At 34.6% G+C, this 24,295-nt stretch overlaps 2 protein-coding genes across 2 annotated transcripts; both read left to right on the top strand.

Moving 5' to 3' along the window:
• The first annotated feature begins 7,349 nt into the window (after positions 1–7,349).
• Positions 7,350–12,530, top strand: LOC129245067 (uncharacterized). The gene is made up of 3 exons (XM_054883037.1): positions 7,350–7,398; positions 10,304–10,430; positions 12,439–12,530. Exons 1-3 carry the CDS (start codon positions 7,384–7,386, stop codon positions 12,528–12,530), a joined length of 234 nt encoding a protein of 77 aa, XP_054739012.1. The 5' UTR covers positions 7,350–7,383.
• A 3,763-nt stretch (positions 12,531–16,293) lies between these two features.
• LOC129253134 (serine protease snake) lies at positions 16,294–24,261 on the top strand. Its single transcript, XM_054891397.1, has 6 exons — positions 16,294–16,899; positions 16,970–17,085; positions 21,789–21,898; positions 23,341–23,505; positions 23,625–23,877; positions 23,943–24,261. Exons 1-6 carry the CDS (start codon positions 16,371–16,373, stop codon positions 24,123–24,125), a joined length of 1,356 nt encoding a protein of 451 aa, XP_054747372.1. The 5' UTR covers positions 16,294–16,370; the 3' UTR covers positions 24,126–24,261.
• The last annotated feature ends 34 nt before the right edge of the window (positions 24,262–24,295 follow it).

The raw sequence follows: 24,295 nt of genomic DNA, 5'->3' as shown, positions 1-24,295 counted from the left end.
GACTTCTGTATAGTCGTGAAACTCGAGATATTTCTTGTATATAGTGATGCATTGAGATTTATGAGGATTAAGGACTAATCCGTCGTCTGAAGTCCAACCGCTTATAAATCTCAGGTCAGAATTGAAATTGCTGATGCAAATATCAATCCAATTAAGGATGCAAGTAACACATAATTGGGCTGGAATTTAGAATAATGTCTATTGGGCATTTTTGGCAAACTATTATGTCTTTATTAATCAAACTTGGTGGAGATGTTAGGAACACTCTTTATAACTCCAAATTATTCGGGAAATAATAATTTCGTAATTATTTGCCTTCAAAATGCCCTCGGGAACTTCACTATAATTTGCCACAATATACTATATATTTTTTAACACTTCATTAAAATTCACCAAATATATACTCACACGCGTGTTTTTACTTATTTTTATCCTTATATTCGAATTATTTGTATTAAAATTAAATTCAAATGCATTTGTCCATACAGTCACTTTCCAATTTCAAAGGCGAATAAGAAGAAGATTGGAATGACAACAGTATGGTGTTGCCGGATGCCTGCAAATGAAAACAGAAATTAAGTATTTGAGTTTTGGGTTTAATGATGGGGATGGGGGTTATTGTGCCTCCTTACTACATACACGCATATGACGTTTCAATTTTGGGTTCAATGGTTTTAACACGGAAAGGAGTTCTACGCAAAAATACTGTGGATTGCGTAGCCGGAGTTGGACTGATGAGGGTTATTTTTTTGATGCGCGGCCGAAAGCCGCCCACGCGAAAAGAAGTTTTATGCGTGAGGACGCGTTTGTAAAACTGATCGAAGCAATACAAGACACTTATAAACCGTAATTTTTGGCTTTTAATTACTTTATTATTTTTTGAGATACGCTTAATATCATTGTTTTTAAGTTTCGATGAGTTGTATGTTTTTATTTTCAAAAATATTTCTCAATTTTAAATTACAGCAAAGAATACTGCTGTTTTACAATGAACCTTCCACTGAACATCCCTGCATACGAACTTCGTTTTTATTTCAGGTGTATGGCAACACCAACTTTTCGCTAAATTAGAGAACTTTAACATTAAATTACTTAAAAACTACAAGCCTCCGGCAGATTCGGTTTTCAGTTTTAAGATGGTGATACACCCCTCTATCCCCCCCCCCCCTTTTAACCTTTTTTTTCTTCCATCGACAGCCTCGTCAGTTATCATTTCAGAAAAATTGTCAACACACTGGCAAAAAGGCTTGTTCTTGTTCTTTCGAACTAAAAAAAATTAGAAATCGGAAGGAAATTGGCGAAGTTAGGAGTGATTGACTTCTTTAGTAATTCCATCTCTAATATAGTTTTTATTCTATGTGCAAGGTGAAGTCCAAAATAAACAATATTGGCGTAATAAATAAGTTAGTGCGTTGGAAGTTATATCCCTAGCTGTCTTCCAGTGAAAGCTTTGTGATATTCGGTTCAGTGGAAGCGAAGTTATTGCTTCTAAAGAGTCAGTATGTTTATGTCATCGGTACAAAAATGAATTTCGAACTAAGAGCAAATATCAAAGTTTGTTTTAATATGGTTAAAACGTGCATCGAAACCTTTGAATTGATGAAAAAAGTGTATGGCGATTAGTGTCTATCTCGTGCCAGAGTTCATGAATGGTTTACACGTTTCAGAGATGGTTGTGAGCACATAAATGACAATGAACATACGGGAGGGCTAAAATTAGTAATCACCGAAAACTCCATCGAAATTGTTTGTAAATTGATCAAAAATGAACCGAAATCATCGTTGAAATTCATGGAGCCGGTGTTGAATATCTCCAAAATATCGATTTATCGCATTTAACTGATCAAATGGGGTTAAGAATGGTCAGAATTCATCATTCGAAAGACCTCATTAAAGAGGCGATAAAAGTCGAGAACTTATAACTGGTGATGACACGTGGGGTTTCCAACATGAACCTGAAAACTAAGCATCAAAGAGTCGAATGGAAGGTTCCAGACGAGCCACCACCCAAAAAATCGCGTTTGGAGAAGTCAAAAATCAAGTCGATGCTCGTTTGTTTTTACGATTCCAAGGGGATTGTCCACAAGTAGTTCGTGCTAATGGGCCAAACCGTCAATGCAATATTCTATCTTGGCGTTTTGAAACGTTTGTTGCATCGCATTCGTCTAATTCGCCCTGAATACCGCGAAGGAGGAAACTGGCGCTTATTGCATGATAATGCACCATCTCATCGATCTACTCTTGTGACTGAGGTTTTGACTATAAATCGCATTTTAACCATCAATCATTCACCGTATCCGTCTGATATGACTCCCTGTGACTCCTATTCGGGAATTGCACTTGCGTAGAGGCAATCCAAAAGGCTTGTACCGAGATCCTGGAGAACATTCCGATCAATGACTTGAAACACTCTTTCGAAAAGCTTCTAGATCGCCAAATAGTATATCGAGGCCAGAGGGGACTATTCTGAATAAATTAACTCGAAGTTATCAGAACAAAACTCATGTCGTTTCTATCTTTAGTCTTGTTTATTTTGAACTTCACCTCATATATGGCTCTAGAGCAAAATTGCATTTGTTTGACTAAATTGTAGATTATCTGCTTAACATGTGTTTAAAAAAAGAGATATCCTCGAGCTCTAACAGCTGTCGAAACAAAACAGTGCCAAACAACCTGAATTAATTTTTCGTTGAATATTCATCGTTTATTGTATCCACATGAAATATTAAACACAACGCACATATTTAAATATTCCGACTACCTACGAAATAAAGTTTTCATTTGGTTGTTAATTTGCAATCAAAACGGGAATAACAACCACCATTTCATGCCACAAGTCAACCACAATAAAATTGCTTATTTAAACTGGCTTTGTGTGAAAACCAACATACATCGTTAAATCATGCAACTTTCAGCAAAATCCACAAGCAATTGGAGTATTTAATAAGTACTTTTATAAAATGAAGAATAATTAAGATTTAGTGACAAAGTTAATTTATTTAGAAGTGTGACGTCATGAATATCCCAATTAATTTTAATTGGTTCTAAATATTAATTGGCGATAATATCAAATAGAAATTCCGAACTCATTGGTGGCGTAGCTGCACTACTGAGATACTTTTTTTATTTCAATATATTTTTATAAAAATATTACACCTTGATCAAAAAGTTCCCGGAGTTTATTCAGAAAATTCAAAATAAAAGTGGCATTATCGACTTGAAAGTGCTACTCATTAACTGCAACGCAGTTTGACCCAGCTGTCGAACTGGAACTCTATTTTCGATCAAACAGAAAAAAATCACAGGGAGCCATACTCGGTGAATTCGATTGCTGTTTGATGGAATTCGTTTCGTATTTGCTAAAAAATGCATGGAAAACAACGACAATTTGTGACGGTGCATTAGCATGGTGTAAAATATACGAGTTGTTTTCCCACAAATACTTTCTTTTTTGGCGGATTGCTTGACGAAAACGTCTCACAATGCCCAAATAGTAGTTCTTATTAACTCAATCTCAACATAAATATAATTAAATATCTAATATAAAATATAAATTTTTGTCCGAAAAATTCTTCGAAAATAATTATTTCTTCATGCTTTTCACAGTCCCTATCAATATGTTTATTTTATATAACCGCAGACTTCATTCATTTAAAAGTTGCTGGCAAAAAAGCTTATATTGACATAGCCTTTAGCTATTCAGCTACAGGTGGCGCCACCCAAACACAGAGAGCAACCTACGCAAAATTATTTCATGTATGGTACATGTATTAGTTTGTAAGTGTATAAACAGGGAATGCAAAAAGAACCCAGCAAGAAGAGTGGCGGTCACGTTACCCTTCCCGTAACCGCCACGCGTGGCCGTTAAACTGTCACTAACCACGCCCCTTTACAATCACGTTGTTAAAAGTGTTGGGAAAATCGTGCCAAAAACTTTGTGTACGTGTGATTTTCTATCCTTTTCATACATATGGATTCGTTTGCCAGTGCCAGTTTCATATAAACGTAGCGACGAACAAAATAACTTTTAAGCTAGCGGCGACAGCACAGCGCGATAGCCCAGCGGCTAGCAATGTGGGCTTCCGATCCGAAATCCTTGGTTCGAATCACAAAAAAAAAATTTTTTTATACATTTATTTTATTTTGTTTTATGAAATGAGCTTAAAAAATGTTAACTAAGATCCATTTCAAGCCCAAATCAAATTTTTCGCGGCATTACAATATTTTCTTTGAATTCAAAGAATGTTTCTTTGGTTTGGTTCAAAGCCGTAACATCTAAAGCCTTTGAGAATCCGTCTCGAAAAATAATTGTCCAATATTTTTAATGATAACAGGTTACATAAATGCACAAAAAACTAACATCATTCATCCAATTGAACAAAATACACAATTTGGTTATAAGTAATGGGTAAAACAAAGTGCACGAAGGAGGAGTATTGTTTTTAATTTTTCATGAAAATTGGGTGTCAGAAGAATATCGCAAGATGAGTGAAGCACATCTTCTCAGTGATGAATAAAAACATTCGTGTGATCGGGTGCACCTATGCAAGCTCAAGAGCTAAAACTATCATTTAAGTTTAAGCATTCACCGGATTTGGACCAAAGGGACTTTTTTATTTCCAAACTTAAGAAAATTGATCGGGGGACAAAGGTTCACCTTGAGAGAAGAAGTCATCGCCAAACAAATATTTATTTTCAAGGCCTTTCAAAATGTTCCCTTTTAGATGATGATAATGTATAATAAAATGTACTCGTATGTACCTAAAAGATCTTACTGAAAATAGGGAAAAAATTACATGCAAAAACACTGTGCAAGAGTAAAATTTGGGGGAAGGTTTTGATAGGTGTTCACTTAATTGGGGACTTCTAGATTCAATAGGCAATTCCTGTATTTGTCCGACTTGTACTAATTTAGAAACAAGAGTGGTCTTACATCATAAATTCTGAAATGTGAAGTGTAGGGTCTGAAAAATAGTTCCGCTTATGTAAGGAGTCCTCTTATGGGAGAAGTCAGCGAAAAGTGTAAAAAGTGAATAATATAATAGGTCTATGGATAAGTTCGTGCGGTTTTACAACAGATGGCGTAACTTGATTATTATTCCATCGATCCACATTTCCAAACATTCATTGGAGAGCTACTGTCGTAAGGCACAAACGTCAGTATAAGTTTTTTATTTGAAGCGTAAACAACAATATTTTTACCACACTTGAAAATGTCGAATTTCGTGCCAAATAATGTGTTTTTGCGGGGAATTCTTCTTCATTATTTTAATATGAAGAAAAAAGCAGCCGAAAGTCATCGTATCTTGGTGGAAGTTTATGGTGAGCATGCTCTAGCTGAGCGAACGTGCCAGAAGTGGTTTGCACGCTTTAAAAGTGGTGATTTTGGCCGCGCCGTCGAAGTTCATGGATACCGAATTGGAGGAATTGCTCGATCAAGATCCGGCTCAAACGCAAGAAGAGGTTGCAAAAACTTTGGGAGTTGATCAATCAACCATTTCCAAACGTTTAAAAGCCATGGGAATGATCCGAAATTCAAATTTCGAAAAAAAACCGCACGAACTTATTCATGGACCTATTACGTATTATGGGAGCATTAACGTGTGTTGGTGGGGTTGTTCGCCCAGGAATAAAAATTTAAAAAAATGCTTAAAGATTTGTGGTATGTACTGAAAAACGTGACTGCTTATTGGAGGTGTCCGAAAGATGTCTGTGTGGAGAGAATACACTGTATATGTGTACATTGAATGAAAAGGACAATTTAATACAAAAAGTGGTGCAAAACTAAAAACCCTTTTTTTTAAGATTTATACTTTTTGCAAATGGCACTTGCGAACTACACAGCTTCAGTATACAAACAGACAATCAATGGAGCGAGTAAAGCTCAAAATAAAAATTCCCATCACTCAAAATGTTTTTTTTTTGTTTGTTTTTGTTTTTATTTCGTAGTTATTCAAAAACAAAATTGGGTGATTAATTTTGTGCCGCCTTATACATACATTTAATTATGTTTATTTTTTTAGGCTTTTTTAGCCAATTTTCTCAAATTTAAAAATTTGCCCAAGGATGTTTTTTAATAAACCTTAGCTATTACTAAAAATCACCAAAAAATTTTATTGAGCTTTTAGCAGCCCTAAAAAATTTTTAAATGCCGTTATTTCGAAAAGTCTGAAAAAAGAGGAGAAAGCCATTAAATTCAGAAAGCCCCAACCGTAGTCGGATGGGTTGGTGATTGAGAGAAAATTATAATATATTATATAAGTTTTTTTTTAAACGATAACCCTTTCGCAGATAATGGCAACCCTGCCAGTGTATTTCCGTCATGGAAAAACTTCTCATAAAACTCTTTCCTTCCATTTGTGAAAAACATCAAGAAATTTGAGAAGGAGCTCGGCCAAAACAACCAACCAAGGATGTAAGCATCAATTCTACAGATTTATGTACTTATATTATTACAATTATTTATTAGAGCTATATGAACTATTACACTTATTAATAGATCACATTAACTACAAGGTAGAGCAAAATTAATCACCCGCCAATCATATTTAACATTTGTAAACTGGACAGCTGCAGTACACAAACCATTAAACAATGGAGCTTGTAAAGGTCAAAGCAAAGGTTTCCATCACCCAAACTAACTTTTTTTATTTAGTAAAAATTATTTTTTTTTAGTTAAAAAGTAAAATAATACAAAATATAAAGAGCCTACGATACGATATAATTAAATTAAATATTAAGAAAATTGCACAAACAAAAATTGAAAGTTTGCGTAAGTTGCAATTTACTTGTCTATCTTTTTCTAAAGACTTATTCAATGATCCGCGTACTTCAACTAGGATTTGTGGTCCAAATTAGACGTTTTATTTTTAAATATTCGAAAAAAGTGGTTAACTGTTTCAAAGCAGTTTCTATACTTCAAACAAAAACACCCGTTACAATACAAGACAAAACTAAGTTCATATTCAAAATGATAACAAAACAATAATTTCATACATATCAACTTCTGATCAACGACGAGCCGGTGACCGGCACTGCGGGTGACTTGGCCGGCAATTAAGACCAAAAGCAATTTAATTTGAACAAAACTACGAGTGGTAGCGAGCAAATTTAACAAAACTAGTGGAGCAAAAACAAAACCTGATTTTTTAAACTATTTTAAATTTTCGCAACTCATTAGTATGTCGTCTAATTGTGTACTAATAGATGAAACATGTTTATCAAGATGAAACTTAAATATTAATCTTCCGCGAGTAGTGCCTGAGCAAGTTTTGGGACCACTAAATCCACGTTGCCTATAAAATGAAGATGTTACGTCTGCAAGCGTCTTAGTTGGCAATTAATTTGTATTGGATAAGCGCAGCAATAATTATATACAAGAAAATGAAAACTATTGTGGTAAGTTGAAAACATTTGGTGGATAATTAAGAAAGTTTTGACTTTATGAAAATAGTTGCAAAAATTTGTATCTCATACATGAGTTCGAGCGTGTTCCAAAAAAATGTGTAAAAAAGTGTGTCAGTATGTCGAACAAATATGTATGTCTCCTAATGGAAGGGAGTAACGAAGCCAATAAAACTGGTTTGTTGCTTTGCATGCGTTTTTATTTACGCAAGTCTTAGCTGATTACGAAATATGTATTTAAAGGGTGGCACGATGGCACAGTTGAAGTCATTTTTTCATTTCAATGTGAAATATCATACATTCTATCAAAAAGTTACCGGGAATTGTTCAATAAAACGCAAAATAATTATTTAATCATCAAAATTTATTTTGTCGCCTTCAAAATAGGCTGCATTCGAAGCAATACACATATGCCAACGATTAGTCCAGTCATCAAAGCAACTTTTAAAAGCGTTTGAAGCGATCTTCTTCAGTACCTTCAGAGAACTCTTCTTAATGGCGTCTATCGACTCAAAGCGGCGCCCGCGGAGTGGCATTTTAAGTTTTGGGAAAAGGAAAAGGTCACAGGGGACTAAATCCGGTGGTTATTCGATGATATTTGTTGAGTTTTTGGTCAAAAAAGAATTCACAATATGAGCCTTGTGAGACGGTGCGTTCCATGAGTTTTCTTTCCCCGAATTCGGCCGTTTCCTACTCACAATCTCTCTCAAACGTAGCATAACTTCGAAGTAATATTTCCTATTTGCCGTAGAACCATTTGGAATGAATTCCGAGTGCACCACACCATGATAATCAAAGAAAAGGAGTAGAATGACTTTCACTTTTGATCGACTTTGACGTGGTTTTTTGGGTTTCGGCTCATGTGTATAGCGCCATGGAGCTACCTGTTGATTGGTTTGCATATCAAACTCATATACCCACGTCTCATCACCTGTTATGATGTGCTGGATAAACGTTGGGTTCGAATTCACTTGTTCAAGCATGTCTTCAGCCAGCTTCTTCCTATGAATTTTTTGAAAGAAATTCAACTCTCTTGGAACGAGTCGAGCAGCCTCACGTTTCATGCTCAACTAATGGTGTAAAATGTTGCGAATTGATTCGTGAGATACGCTAAGGTCACAAGCTATCCCTCTTAAACTTAAATGATGGTTTTCCAGCACCATTTTCTTGACTTTTTTGACGTTTTCATCCGTTAAAGACGTTGATGGGCGACCAGTTCGGGGCAAATCTTCTACGATTCCTCGGCCCTCTACAAAAGCCTTATACCACACGTAGACCCTTTTTTTGATAAAGCAAAAGCACACTCGCCATAGACGTTCTGTAACATGTTCAACGATTCAACACCGAAATCCGTTTCTAAACACAAAATTTAAGACAAACTCAGATTCACAGCACATAACCGTGTTCATTAGCGAAGAAAAATGCTTGAAATAGGAGTTAAAGGAACCTACATCTATATACATACATATATGTTCGTATTATATAATCACGAATGGCTTCCTCGATATTTAGGGCCTTAATCGTTAATTGATTTTTCGCATAACATCAGTTCTTTACAGCACTCTACAAAGAAAGTCTAATGGCATCGAATCGCAACCCCAAGGGTGCCAATTGACATCGCCGAGGCGGCCGATAACATGACTATCGGCCAAAAGTACCACCGTTCCAAGATCTGCAACAAACTATGACTCTTTCGGGACGCATTGGCTTCTCGATCTTTCCATGCGGGTTTTTCGATCTCCACAAGTGCCAGCTTTGCTTGTTATATATGTATATATATATGGGGCATTCTTTCTGAACGTGAGACCCCCTGCCCCCAGAATAGATTTTGACGAAAAGAGGTATATGAGGGCTTAAAATGTAGGTAATTATGTTTACTTTCGAAAGCAAAGTGGCACTTCTTGAAATTCAAAATGGCGGATCCAATATGGCGGATTCAATATGGCGCAATTTTGCAGTTCGTGCATCAGATTTATGCTATTTCGTGTTTTCTTTATTTATTTTTAAGTAAAATTGTTGCATTGGATTTAATTTTACATATTTCCAAGTTAATTATTTATTTTTATTGGTCACTGATTATTCATCACATTTTTTATCATCAGTTCATAGCATAAATCTGATGCACGAACTGCAAAATTGCGCCATATTGAATCCGCCATATTGGATCCGCCATTTTGAATTTCAAGAAGTGCCACTTTGCTTTCGAAAGTAAACATAATTACCTACATTTTAAGCCCTCATAGACCTCTTTTCGTCAAAATCTATTCTGGGGGCAGGGGGTCTCACGTTCAGAAAGAATGCCCCATATTTTGACTTAATATATTTTCAATAAATGCACTATTTGAGCTACACAAGATTGATTTTGAAAGTAAGTTCGCAATATTTCCCACTGTAGTTCAAGTGCAAAGCGACCACCCTGTATTATTTAAAAGAACTTTCTGGACTTTTCTTAAAAAAGGGGTTAAATCAATAGAGAAAAGTTCTACTACATAGTTAGGTGGTTAAAATATTCTACAAAAATTATCCTGATAGGATTTCGCAGAACATTAGCAATAATATTTCTATCAGTAGATACTTATAACACTTTTTACACCCTTTAAAAATATTTCTATGACTAAAATTTTTATATTTTGATCCCCTGTAAAGAACAACTAAATCATGTGAAGCTAGAATCAAGAATTGCACAAAACTGATCTGCTCGCTTTCTTCTTTCAGTATTTCATAGTAACTTTTCTGTTCCACAAATGGTGTTGAATAACCTTATTTATTAGAATGCTGAACAACACACTCCCTGTAAATACTACATAAATATGTTATTTACAAATGAAATTATAAACTTTAGAAATGTTCCTACATACATGTACATATATATAATTATACTGTATATTTCATTTTTTAGGGCATCTTCGCTGTTTTGGCGTGCTTACTTGTTCTGGCATTCGCAGCACCAGCCAATGAACCAGGAGTACAATTTTTGAAATACAGTAATGACCAGGAGTTGGAAGCGTTACAAAAACAAATCATCGGTAAGCAAAATTTATAAATATTTTCATGAACCGGCCACAGTCGAGTGTGCTTTTTGCATATAGCCCAAAGGAAAGGGCCTCGAATTGTATAATATTTCAAGCATTGCCAAACGGTGCAGTTGAACTCGAATAGGCCGGAAAAACGTGATTGATTATCTTCCAAACACTCGGTCATAGTTTTAACTTGCACTTAAGGCCTATGAAAGGATATAGAGCTGAAAAAACAAACGAAAAAAGGAAGTTACTTCCCTTCGTCAGAGACGTCGAGGAAAAGTAGCTTTTTAACGAAGTTTACGTCTACGAGTTATGTGATTTACGGGAGATATTTCAGTTCTCTGTTACCAGCCATACCTGGAAGGTAATCCCGTATTCACCACCTGGGGACACACGCTCTAACAGGCTCGCCCGAGAAGGGATTTTATTATATTCCGTTGGTTAACCTGCTTTGCCCACAATCCTTCTTTTCATAATATTTTGAAAGTACAGCCACGCTGTTCTTCAGTTTCGGTATAGTTTAGATGTCGCAAGATTAAATGATAAATTTTTATTTTTTTAAGATAATCCCTTTCAAATGTTGGCCGCAACTGCCCCGTAATTCGGCCATCTGTAAACACCAATTTTGAATGACTCGCTAGTGGACTTCCGTCGGTATCTCGGGAATAACTTTAATTCAAACGATCTTGGTGGCCAATCATTGGTCCGAGACGAGATGTAAATGGCTCACCGAAACAACGGCGCAGTAAATCCATTGCTCCACGGTTGAATGTCAAGTACCTCCGACTTATTTGAACCAAATGATGTAAAGATCATTAGCTTCAATTTCTTACATCAAAAAGTCGTTTGTCTTTGCGCGTTCGCAATGAGAATATGATTCCTCTAGCCCACAGGTCGCACCAAAAGGTTGTTTCCAATGTATGTAATTGCTGCTCTTGAATAGCTTCGGGTTGCTCTTGACGTAGCCATTAAGCCAAAAATGGGTCTCATCACTGAACTCCATAAGTAGGCCTAAGCGCGCGATGATCACTTTTCGCAGAGCATCGATTTTCGTAATACAACTGTACGATTTGTAAAAGTTGAGGCACAAGTCTTTCTATGATAAAATGTCACTGAATACTGAAGAAAATTATATATGGTAGTTATTTTGACATAATTACGAGAATGACACTGGACGCGAATTCATAAGGAAACAGAGGTCGCGGTTGGCCAAGGTGAAGGTCGATGTTGCGCAAACTAGTAGATGCCGTGCCCGCGAACTAACACATGGGATAACACAAAAACAACAGCCCAGAACCGTGTACGATGGAAGAGTCTTGTAGAGGCCCTATGCTCCCGAGCGGAGTGAACAAGGATATAAAAACAAACAAAGTCACGCGTGAACTGTCAAAAAGCCATATTGGTAGTACCTCAAATCTGATCACTCTTTATAATACGCCCCATTTACATTTTTAATTCTTAAAAAGGTAGCCGATAGCTTCTATTTTAAATAAAACGGGTCTAGTAAATGATATAAATTTAGTATTATTGCTTTTAAATATAAAATAAAAGTATATAATTGGCGCGTACACGTCTATTAGATGTTGGCCGAGCTACTCCTCCTATTTAGGCTATGCGTCTTTACGTTGTTCCACAAATGGAAAAACCTACAGTTTTAAACCGTCTTCGAACGGCAAATGGTTTTTTATGAAGAGCTTTTTCATGGCAGAAATACACTCGGAGGTTTGACATTGTCTGCCGAGGAGCGACTGCTATTAGAAAAGAACTTTTTCTATTATTCTTGTATTCATGTATCAATGCATTTGGCACGGCTGCCATGCTTGCTTTTAGTCTATTTTATTATTTTCTACGAATTATATCGGAAGGAGAAACCACAGAAAGCAAATGAATGCTCCAACAACAACTAATATATTTACCAGTTATTCATATCATAAACCTTTCTTAAGTGATTTCGAGCTTTTATAATTTACGTCAACAATTTCTTTTTTTTTTTTGTTTTTTTTGCTATTTCCAGCTCAATATGAAAACCTAGGAGGCACTTCGCAATTTCATCAAATACAAAGCGCCAGCGTCGTTGATCCAGCCACTTTGAAAATCAGTCTTTAAAAAATTATAATAAACAATCATTTTTATTGTTATTGCATTTTAAAAATAAATGAAATTTGTTACCTGTATGCAGATATTTATACATATTTTAACAATGTTAAATTTTTTATTTTATAATCTAAAAGCGATCATGACTAATTAGTTTTGGAGTCGACACAATTTTGAAAGTGTTTAGACATGTATAAGTCGAGATACAACAATAAAAACAAATGGAGTAAGTCGCTTCCTTGTTAGAGGCAAAACAAATAAGACAAATGGTTAATATTACACTGCACAACATAGTCCAACTTTTTTCGAAATGTAATGTCTTGGAAAGTGGCTTGTCCAATGAATCGCTTATGATACGCAGAATCAATGTAGACTTCAGATTTATTTTTATGCCGAATGCCTTAACAAATTGCGTGTTTTAGTTTAGACATAACTTCAAGTTGTAAAATTAAAATAATAGATGTAAAATATTTTTCTTTGTGTGGGAATATGCGTGAAATTATCATGCATATTTCGGCTGGTGATTAGGATGTGTTAGTGATATACGAATAAAATCAAGGCAGTCCTCCATCTTGTTGCTCCGTTCCTATCTGAACAACGAATGATTGGAAGAGTGTTCGAATGCGTGTTAAATGATCGTGCATAATTCGGCTGCAAAATCTCCCAAACGACGTGGCAGCCAAAGTTTCGCTCACAATTTTTTTTTCACCATAGCTAAATAGCAAACCTAGTAATCTATCTTCCTTGGACCAATAGCTATGGTGAAAAACAAAATTGTAAGAGTCACTTCGGCTGCCACATCACCGGGTACTCGTACTCAGCAACAAAATTCTGCCCGCTAACTTCACACGTATTTACACACTTGTTCAATCAGACGTTGTTGAGATGGTAACGAAGTACTATGTGTGTAGATTGAATTGATTTTTCATCTCAGTTTTTACATAAATAAACCGCTTGGTTAGCTGACTGATGTTAGCCACACCACTCTTCTGAGCACGACTTAGGATATGGCCCAACTGGGAACACGAATCGAAGAGAAATTATCGCTTCAGAAAAATCGAATACACAATAATATCTAAATAAAAAGACTCAATACTCAAAATATCGATACCCAATTCAGAAAATGACGGTTTCAAATTTTCGTCGGTTTATGAAAGTTTTTCGTCCAATGACAATAATTTTTAGAAAGTAGCTTCACTTATTTTTCTTAGCCAGATTGTTAGCTATCTGACAGAAATCGTGCTTCGTATTTTGTGTAGAAACAATTTATTTAAAAAGAAATCACGTCAGAAATTTTCATAATTATTTTCATAATAAAAAAATTCTAGCCAAAATTGTAAGTTAATGCTTCCCAGGATGTTGAAATAGGTGGAATAGGTTTTTGTGTCAAGAACAATAGTCTTAATTAGTTTTATAAAAAAATTAATAATTGATAATTACTTTGAGGTTTTCAAATTTACGATCAATAATAAAAAAAAAATCTGAGTTTTATTGCACGGTTCAAAAAATTTAATCAAACAACGAATGCTTGATTTTTTTTTTGAACTCCCAACTACATTAGTGAAAAAAAATTATAAAAAACAATGCGGTTTGCAAGACACTTGATTATAATTTAAACGGCTATCATATTGCATACCCAAGATTTTTCTACAAATTCTGATTAGTAAGTGTGAAATTTTGATGAAAACAGTTTTTTTTAATTTACATAAAGTTCAAACTCAATTCAATCAAAAATTTCAATGAATGAAAACAACGTAAAATAATAATAAAAATGGCTTTTTTTGCTTTTCAAAATATTCTTCTTTCAAGTCAATGCACTTACATTCGTTTGAATTAATTTCCAAAAAATTTTTGCCACTTCCAAAACGAATTGTTTAAAGTCTTCAACAGCTCCTTCAGGTCTTGAAAAACATTGCCCTCTCATTTTATTTTTGATGTTCGGGAACAAAAATGAATCATGTCAGGTGTCGAAATTACAGCCCTATTTTGATGATCCACTAATTCGATTTTTCGAGTGCCCAGAAACTGTCTTTTGTGATCCGATACGTCAGAGCTCGCATTGTCTTGGTGAACGATGATTCGTCTCCGGCGGTGGTTTTCCTTAATTCTCGGAAAAACTTCTGGCAAACAAATAGTTTGGGTACCACTCAGAATTTACTGTCAAGTTCCTCTAGAGGTACAGTTACGACATGACCAGATTTTCCGAAAAAAATAAACAACCATTTGCTTTGAGGTTCTTCTTCCGCGAACAACTTTTGTATGATTAAGCTCGTCTTGGAATACTCGACTGCTATTTTGTTTTGGCTCGTATGCATAGATCCAAGATTCACCAAGTCACCAGCTATGACGTTAGTTGAACCGCCGTGGCTGAATTTCTTCAACTTTTCTTTACATCAATCGACGCGAGAATTTTTGGGGCAATTGTCATATGTTCTTGACGACATTCACGCGGTGTCATGTTTCATACGGTATCCTGTGGTGAGATGGATTTTTGAACTCACTGAAAAAATATCAAATAAAACTCGTAAGTGAAAATGTTACATGCAAGTTTATGCTAAAAAATACCAAACTCTTCGTTGAAAATATCGAATCAGAGCTTATCACACGTAGTATGTTTTGTATTACCCTTGGTTTGAAAATGGTCGAAATCGGTCAATCACCACGCATGACTGCCATTTAAGGTAATTTTGAAAAAAGACGAAACGAGATATGTCTAATATAAAATAAGCAAAATTACTCAGATTAGGAACAAATAATGAAATGAATAAATACGAGCCAAGTGAAATTTGAAATAGTAGGTGGTGCCACGCCCATGACTGGGTTAACGCTCCTTCCAACTTGGTACACATATTGCTCTCTACATCATATCTGACATATGTATCCGACATAACTATTGTAGCTAATGGATACGAGTAACACCTTGGCCCACATTTTATATATTAAAAACAAATTGTTGCCCGTTAACTTGATGTTACAAGCTTTAAATCTCAGTGTCTATGAGTTAGCTAGATTCCAAAAGTTAATTTTACAAATTTAATTTTAATTTTACAGAGAAGTGCTGCGGTATATAAATTTCGGTGTTATCCGCTTTAGCTGTTCTTTCGTGTTTGTATTCTATTTTGATTCAAAGGGACATAAAAGCTTCATATAGGAAGGAGTTGTTGTTGATATATTCTGCAAAAATTATAGTCGTAGTAGTAGTAGTATTCAACATGAAATATTTGAATATATTTTATACAAGGTGGCGCAAAATCAATCATCATATTGTTGTTTTTAAATTACTTTTTTACTAAACAAAAAATAATATTTTTTTTATTTTTTCACAAATTGTTAAGAAAATTTTATTTCTATTAATATTATTGGCGTAAGGCGTTATTTACAAAAATTATAAATCCTCCGATGCTGTGACTAATTTTGCGCAACCCCCCTTCCCAATCCACCTCCGTTTTTTAATTGTATATATTTTGTGACTCCGTATTCCGTTTAATCCTAAGTAGTGGCTCCCGATAAAAAGGCAACTGTAAACTTAAAAAAATAGTATCCAATACTTTTTTGTTGTTGCACAGTGTTATCATTAATAAAAACCCCGAAGACCACATGGTAATTTTATTTTTCTCTCATCTCTCAAGCTGCGGGTGTTTCCAAAAATATATTCACATACTTTTTTATACATACATAAGTACATTAATTCGAAAAACGCATTATCTAGCAGATAAGCCAACAGCTACAATCATGTTTCATGCTTTGCCGTCTTTAGTACATTATTGACAACAAAGCTGTGCGGATTGTGAATCGTTTAAGAGTTATTGCTGTGCTTTCTTTTCTCCTTTCTTTTCGTACCGTCGGTCGGAGATGTGCGTCAAAACTGTAACTATTTTGCTAGCCAGCTTAACGGTGTTATATCTAGTGCAGGCACACAATCGATTCGCGCCAATTCAGCCGCTACAACAACACAATGATGTTTTTGAAAATCCTGTGAAACGTATCGATGAATTCGAGTTGGAAGTTGATATTTTAGTGAAGCCAAACCCAATGGCACCTGCAATGCCCAATTTGAATATCATTGTGAGTGATGCTAAAATAATACCTCCTGGTTATGCAGAAGAACAAGCGTGGGAAAATCGCAGGCACGAGTTCAATATGCGTGATCGTGGTCCAGAATTTCATAATGAACAAGAAAGGGATAGTATACAAAGGCAAGAATTTCATCCTAATGCAGAAAGAAGACCGGATCACAATAGAGGATTTAATGGCCCTCCGGAATGGGGTATTGATCGCAATAGTTTATTAAACCAAGTGGCAGAAAGTGATATAGATCCAAATCGCCAGCCCGTCAATCCTCCAAAGCAACAAGGAAAACCGCGGCGACTCTGTGAAAGAAGTAAGTATTTATGCTCATGCGCACATCTGCATATGGATTCTCATTTCCTATTTGTTGTTTCTTTGTTAAGAATACAGCCAATATATTCAACGCATCTTCAACAATGATGAAGACACAACAGCGGATGCAAATGACTCAGAATTCGATGGCCGCATATTGGCATCACCCGGTGAATACCCGCACATGGTAAGCTACGCAGCTACGTACATACATACATACATATGTGTATATTTTGATTTAATTTCAATTATAAATATAAAACCCGAATATAGAACATCTATGTCGGAATTCAGACAGTAAGCGCTAGACACTATTAGTGATACTCACTGAACCCTAAAGTGATTACTGGCCACTGCTGAATCTCGGGCTAAAATTTTTTATTGAATCATTTCGAAAAAACGAAACGAAATGGATTTAAAAAAGCTTTTTATTGAGCTTGGACTTTAATTTGGACTTCAAATAGTCTCCAAATAACTGAAAAAGAGGTGAAAGCAATAAAACGAGTGCCATCTATTTGTTAGGCCAGGGACTTTTCAGCCCGTGTATTATGAACGCATCGATAGAGTTGAATGGTCTACGCAAACCCTACAATCTGTGCCATTAATTTGCATAAAAACTATAAATTTAAAATTTAATTAAATGTAAATTTCCTAAGAAAAACACACACATACCCACAAACATACGCACAGATAAATGATTAAACTTTTGGGATCAGTGAAAGGTCACATTTATTTAAATTATTGATCAAACTATTTTGAAATATAGGAAAATGAAATATTTGGAAATATATGATTATGTTACTTGAACATATACACAGTGAATTAGTAAAGTTAACATATATATACATATACATACACATATACATATATATGTATATATCAACACTGTTGTCTAAAGTCAAAAATCAATGAAGCTTAGAACAATTCTTTACAGTTTATTTACTTCGTATTTAGTTTGAATATTTTTTTTATAATTATACCTTTCATTCTCATATAAAAATCATATAAATCGATGCTTCAAGCTAGAAAAAAATGCAATAAATTTTCGTCGAAATATCAGACTTCTTAATTAGAGCTTTTAGAAAAATCTAGAGTGTTCAGTTTTAAATCTCAATGAATTCTGGTGTAAAAAAGGATACATAAGTTTGAAGTGCCTGAAGAGTAGCGTTGCTTTTTGGCAGCTTTTTTTTCTGTCGGTTGGTTATTTTTTTCTATATATATGTATATACTTATAAAATTATATCAGCGTATATTCGTTATACGGAAAAAATGCTCCAGACCGCCAGCAAAAAAAACCTTCGCGGGCCTTACAAGTTTCAGTTTTGTCTTAAGTTCTAACAATATACTGAAAGTCGGCCTAGATACTTAAAAATGCTATTAATTAGGTAATTTACGAATAATTAGTTTTAAACTAAACCATTATCTAGATATTATATTTTAAAAATTATTTAAAAAATTTTTTTTTATTGCTTGACTGATTTCTTTTCTGTATTTAGTCAATTAATAAATATCATCAAAAAAATTTTAACCAAACCTTGAGAGTTCGTTAAAAATTTTTGCTTGGTAAAGTTTTGAACTAACGATTTTTCTCTAATTGTTTCCTACTTTACATAAAAAAAATTCCATTTACAAATTATTCTGCAAATTACTTTAAAAATTAGTTTCTTTTATTGAGTGAAAAAGTTATTCAAAAACATAATTAGGTAAGTAATTCTGCGCCACTATGTATGAGGAAACTTTTCACGGCAGAAATAATGATAGTGTTTGCAAAGTTATTCAAGTTTTTTCTTTAAACCTGTCTTCCAAGAAAAGTAAAAAATAGCATCGAAAATCTCATTTTTTTGCTTCCATTCATACATTTTTTTAAATATTTGTATGCAATTCTAAGCTAAAACTATTATATTGCCTGAGATTATTTAAATTTAAATGTTTTTCAAACTAAAGTTTTTGTAAAAAAAAAACTCCATTTCTGCAATTATTATTTTAAAATTGGTCCAGCTGACGTAAAATATTTGGCCGAAAAATTTCGATGGAAGTCTTAATATATAATAGATTTCATAATTGTGTGAAAACCCCTTTTTTAAGAGCCACCTTAATGCTCGTACTTATATTTTGTTTAAAAGATATTAGATTATGAAAAGAAAAACGATAAATTCAGTGCGTATTTAGCACAATACCAAGCTACCAAGGAATATAAAAATTCCCAATTTTAACACATCTCAACTGGTCATAATCTCTTAACTAGAAAAGTTACTCAAGAACAAAGTTAGATGATTAATTCTGTGCCAACTTCTACATAAAAAGTCTTTCAAAAGTGACGCTTAGATGCCAGTAATTCCTTTTTCATGTCATCTTTGATATTTGTCAAGTAGGCAGAAGGCATAGAACAACGCATTAAAATCATTGAAACTTATTATGGAAAGATCGTTGAGAATAACTTATCGCAAAATTAGTGATTGTTTTGGTGGAAATAATCATCTGAATGAGTCGACTATTCAAAGGTTGGTGAAAAAATTTCATGAAACAGGACCAGTCAGGACAGTCGAGGATAGAAAAAGGACAGTCGAGGATAGAAAAAGGACTGGTAGGTCAGAAACTGAACGTTCTATTGAGAATATTGCTGCTGTAGTGCAAAGTGTTGCTGAACGACCTTCAAGATGGATATCTCGACGTTCTCAACAATAAGGCTTTCATGAATCGGCGTATTTTACCTGTGGACGTAGTGAACATTTAAGTGATATCTTTTTTCAAATATAATTGTTAAGAGCCGTGTTTTGAATACAAATAGTGAAACCTGAAATATCGTAAATTTTTATAATATATGTTTTATCTTAAATCAACATCTGCGGGTGTCTTTTGAAGAACTCTTTACATGTATTCATCAAAAAATGGATGGATTTTCGTTTATCAACTCATTTTATTTATTCTGATTCATTGTTGTATATAGAAGCTATTATATTAATTTGCGTATTTGCAGTGATTTGCCTACGAATATAGGAAGAGACCCATGACGTTACCAAATTTGTGAGAAAGAAGTAACGCAACCTCTTACACATAAACATTGATTGCCACCCCAGTTATCTTCTCTTCTGTGAAATCTACTTTGCCTTTGCCTACTAATGCCTTTAAGCAAATAAAATATTCCTTGGATTTTACTTCTAAACCTTTTTCTATGGACCTACAGATTATTAATAAGCACTTTACCAGTAAAAGCTCTATCAGCTGGACTTTGTTAGATACCGCAAGTACATTTTGCTCTTATTGATGTCATACTAGTGCAGATCGATACGTATTGTTTTGAGGGGATTTATTGCGCCGCCAAGATAGTTAAATCTCACAGTGACATGACAATATTGCTCAATCATTTCGCCCACAGCATCGATATTTTCTGACTACAACTGATTTTGGATGAACTACACGGAATTTATTGCAACTGACCGGCGCCGAAATATGACATTGCACCAGATTTTTTCGTCCCTAAATCATGCGTTTTCGTTGCCTATGCCTCACTATGGAGCGGAAGGAGTAAATATATATAAAGGATGGCACTGGCTCGCCGTATAATATATAGTTCATCGAAGCATTATTTTATTCCTAATACACGTCGAATATTGCCAACATTAATCGCGCAAAAATGTTTACGGTTTAATTCTATTTTTTTTTTTTTTTTGCCCGAGATTAATTTTTAAAGCCAGACATCAAAATGTTCTACCTGCGTTTATGATAAAATTGGTATATAGCTGATTAATTGGCAAATGAAGGCTCTGCAAGGCGATACAACTGTGGATTGACGACTTCATAAGGTCTACCCACAGAGGTCGTTGGTCTGAGTTGAACTCGTGCAGAGTAGCCAAGAGCTTTGTGAAAGAACCAAACAGGAAAACAGCGACCTTTCTTCTAAAACTCAGCAGGAAGGGCCTGAGAGTACTGGTGGGTGTAAGCACAGGGCACAACGTCCGTGGTCAGCATATGGCTACCATGGGGGTCGTGGACAGCACGATATGCCTATCCTGTCTAGAGAATGACGACACTGCAGATCATTTTCTCTGTAGCTGTCCTGCATTTTCCAGAATCAGACTTAGGATATTGGGTTGCAATACACTGAGTATGGACGAAATTCATACTCTTCCTCTTCCGGATCTCTTAAAATTTATCAATGAATCCAAGATATTTGTGGAAGAGTGACCTCAAACTAATTTATCCGTTTTTACCATCCACCTTTTATTTTTCCAATCTCTATTATTTCTACTGATATCTATCCAGGTGTAGTACAATGGTCTACCGATTGAGTTCTGGGACTTGTCCAACCCCCCACAAATCTAATCTAATCTAGGTCAAACATTCGAATGACAATGTTAGATGGCTCCTAACAACACTTGGAGTTCGCAAGGGCATTAATATAAATAGCAACCCTCGTACATTGGAAAGAATGAAAATTGTATTAAAAATCTCATTATATATATAATTATTTTTAAATACTTTGCCTTTTTGTATCAAAAAACAAACTCATAATAAAACTATACTTGGAATTTGACTTTTTGATATTCTTGTAGGTCATCTTTTCTGTAACTTTTTACTGATAAATGTTTCACTTTAAAATTTAGTTCACCATATTTATTGAAATCAATGATATCTTTTGTATCTACATATCTATCATTTTGATTTTGATAGGAAAAATAATAATTTTGCACATAGCTGTAATTAATCATTTTGTGATTGGTTCTGTTCTGGTCGCTCTCGAACTAGTAGTTTAGCTTTTCTCTTATATTACATGTACATGCATATACTCGTATGATTATGTGCTAAATATTTCTCCATAATAATAAAAATTATTCTTGGTATTTGAAACATAAATTTTAAAATATTCTGAATTTTCTCATCTTCTTATAGACAGCGCTGGGCTTTCAGAGGGAAGACAACTCATATGACTACAAATGCGGCGGCAGTTTGATAAGCGAAAATTTCGTTATTACAGCGGCGCATTGTACAAATGTGACAGGGTGAGTGTCTCAGTTCTTAGTAGGGTGCCAGAGGTCAAAAAAACAAAAAAAAAAAAAGCATTAGCAAAATTGTTATTGAGTTCTTTCTGTGGAAATTACAAAACAGAAGTCTAAACTTAAAACATTTCATAGGTATTTGAACTGAATTTGGAATTCAGTTTATAAACATTTTTTAAATTATACCAGCAAATAACAGGAATAAGAAATATGAAATATTGTTTCCGCTCATCGTAATAAAGCCAGAAAGAAAATTAAAAGTCCTCAATTTGCTGCACTATCGTACCGTAGAGGGTCAAAAATGGGAAATAATATTTGTTATAAAGGGTCTTTCAAAAAACACGTTAAATTTTAAATTATCCAGGTTTCACTATTTTTATTCAAAATACGATAATTATACGTGCAAAATGGTACCATTTAAATATTCACCATGAGCACGTCTACAGGTGAAATCCACCAAACAGTTGATTCATGAAAGCCCAATTGTTGAGAATCAGTTTAGTGAAATTTTTCATCAATCTTTGAATAGTCGACTCATTCGGACGATTATTTCAAAGAAAAAATTCACAAATTTTGCAATAAGTTGTTCTAAATGATCGACCATTTACATAAAAAGTTTTAATAATTTTAAAGCGCTGATCTATTGTAATAAATTGTACATCTGCCTACTTGATAAGTATCAAAGATGACAATGAAGATAAAAAACGGTACCTAGGAATTGTTTACTACTGAGATATAAACGTCACTTTTGAAATACACTTTTTCAAGTGCATGAAACTGGTGTAAAATGAAAATAATTGATTTTTGTTAATTATTTTGAATTTTTAAAAAGAAACCACTATAGGGCAACCCTGTATTCCAAAAAGGAAAAACATACGTGTTTACATGCAGAATGCAGCTTTTAATTCAATTTTGAAAGGAATTGATTTGTTTTTTAGTTTTTTAAAGAAACTACTATCTAGACAACCCTGCGTTCTTTTATGAACAGATATATTTTTAGAAAATCGCATCAAAATCAGTGCGAAACTGTTTTTATGCCTAATGTCCAACATTTGTATCCACCTTCTACACCCTCACGTCAGTAAACGTTTTTCTTTGACAAAACAGGTCTTAGCAGCTGCATTTTTATTTAACCCTAAATCGAAATTTTAAAATTGTATAAAAACCAGCGCCATATAGCGGGAAAATACCCACATTCAGCGTTCCTCGAATCCTTATATTATTTTTTGAACAAAAAAATTCATTTACTTCAGTTAGTAGACATAAGAGAAAATATGTAGTTCATAAATGCACAACGTAAGCCTGTTTACTCTAATTCTATATACGAATCCTTGTACTTACATGAAATAATATGTATTAGCAATGCACTGAAAAAACTCAGCATTTATTAATACACTGTATTGGAAAACTCACTCTAATACAAATACATATATTCCACTTTCCAGCGAAGTGCCAACAGTAGCACGCATTGGTGATTTGAATCTTTTGGTGGATGAAAAGAATTTGGCGCCGCAAATATTTCGCATAAGAAATATATACACACACCCACAATATGACGGTACAACCTACTATAATGACATTGCGCTACTGCAGTTGAATGCGAGCATTGAGTGAGTAAACCCATAAAGTCATATATATATAATATATTAAGTATATATGTACGAGTATTTCAAAGTGAAAAAACGTTACTTTATTCGATCATATTTCCTCATCACGTTTTCAAACATAGATTCACAGAGTTCGTTCGCCCTATAAGATTGTGGACGCGTACAGATTTGCCCATTGCCACCGCCTTTGCCATGGGATATGGCGCTACCTCGTTTGCACACGCGCCAACACAACGACTCACCGACTTCAATATGACTCTCATTGCAAATGATGAGTGCAATGAGCAGCTACCGCAATTGGATGAGGTACCGCGTGGTATAATTCAGAGTCAAATGTGTGCCGAAGATTTGGTAATGCATCGCGATACTTGTCAGGTGTGATAGGAAATACTTGGGCTTTGAATAAAATGAATATATTTAACTTTTTTATCTTCTTCCAGGGGGACTCAGGCGGTCCACTGCAATACAACATTAGAGGTAGGCGACGCACTGAACGCATACATTACCACCTGATCGGCATCACTTCGTTTGGACTGCTTTGCCGCAGTCCAAATCCAGGTGTCTACACGCGCATATTCTCATTCCTGGATTGGATTGAGCGTACGGCTTGGAGCTCTACTTAGGCAAATAGGAAGATTAGTAAATCTCACTTTACAATAACTTTAGATTTATTTAAGTAATAAAGGCTAGAGGATTAGTAGTACAAAGATTGTATAAAAAGTTTAAGTGCTAAATAAAAATTACCAATAAGATATTGAAGTATTGTTGAGTTGACTGCTAGGCGGTGCAAGTC

Source organism: Anastrepha obliqua, chromosome 1 (assembly GCF_027943255.1).
Source record: "Anastrepha obliqua isolate idAnaObli1 chromosome 1, idAnaObli1_1.0, whole genome shotgun sequence".
Taxonomy (NCBI): Eukaryota; Metazoa; Arthropoda; class Insecta; order Diptera; family Tephritidae; genus Anastrepha; species Anastrepha obliqua.
Note: the sequence above shows the minus strand (reverse complement) of the source record. Positions and strands in the feature narration are given on the sequence as shown.

What these genes read in the sequence shown, in the direction of transcription:
- LOC129253134 (XM_054891397.1), top strand. Translation starts at nt 16,371, where the DNA reads ATGTGCGTCAAAACTGTAACTATTTTGCTAGCCAGCTTAACGGTGTTA. An exon ending in CCGGTGAATACCCGCACATG is followed by an intron (nt 17,086 to 21,788) that starts GTAAGCTACGCA and finishes ATCTTCTTATAG; the next exon opens with ACAGCGCTGGGCTTTCAGAG. An exon ending in TGCATCGCGATACTTGTCAG is followed by an intron (nt 23,878 to 23,942) that starts GTGTGATAGGAA and finishes ATCTTCTTCCAG; the next exon opens with GGGGACTCAGGCGGTCCACT.
- LOC129245067 (XM_054883037.1), top strand. An exon ending in GTTACAAAAACAAATCATCG is followed by an intron (nt 10,431 to 12,438) that starts GTAAGCAAAATT and finishes TGCTATTTCCAG; the next exon opens with CTCAATATGAAAACCTAGGA.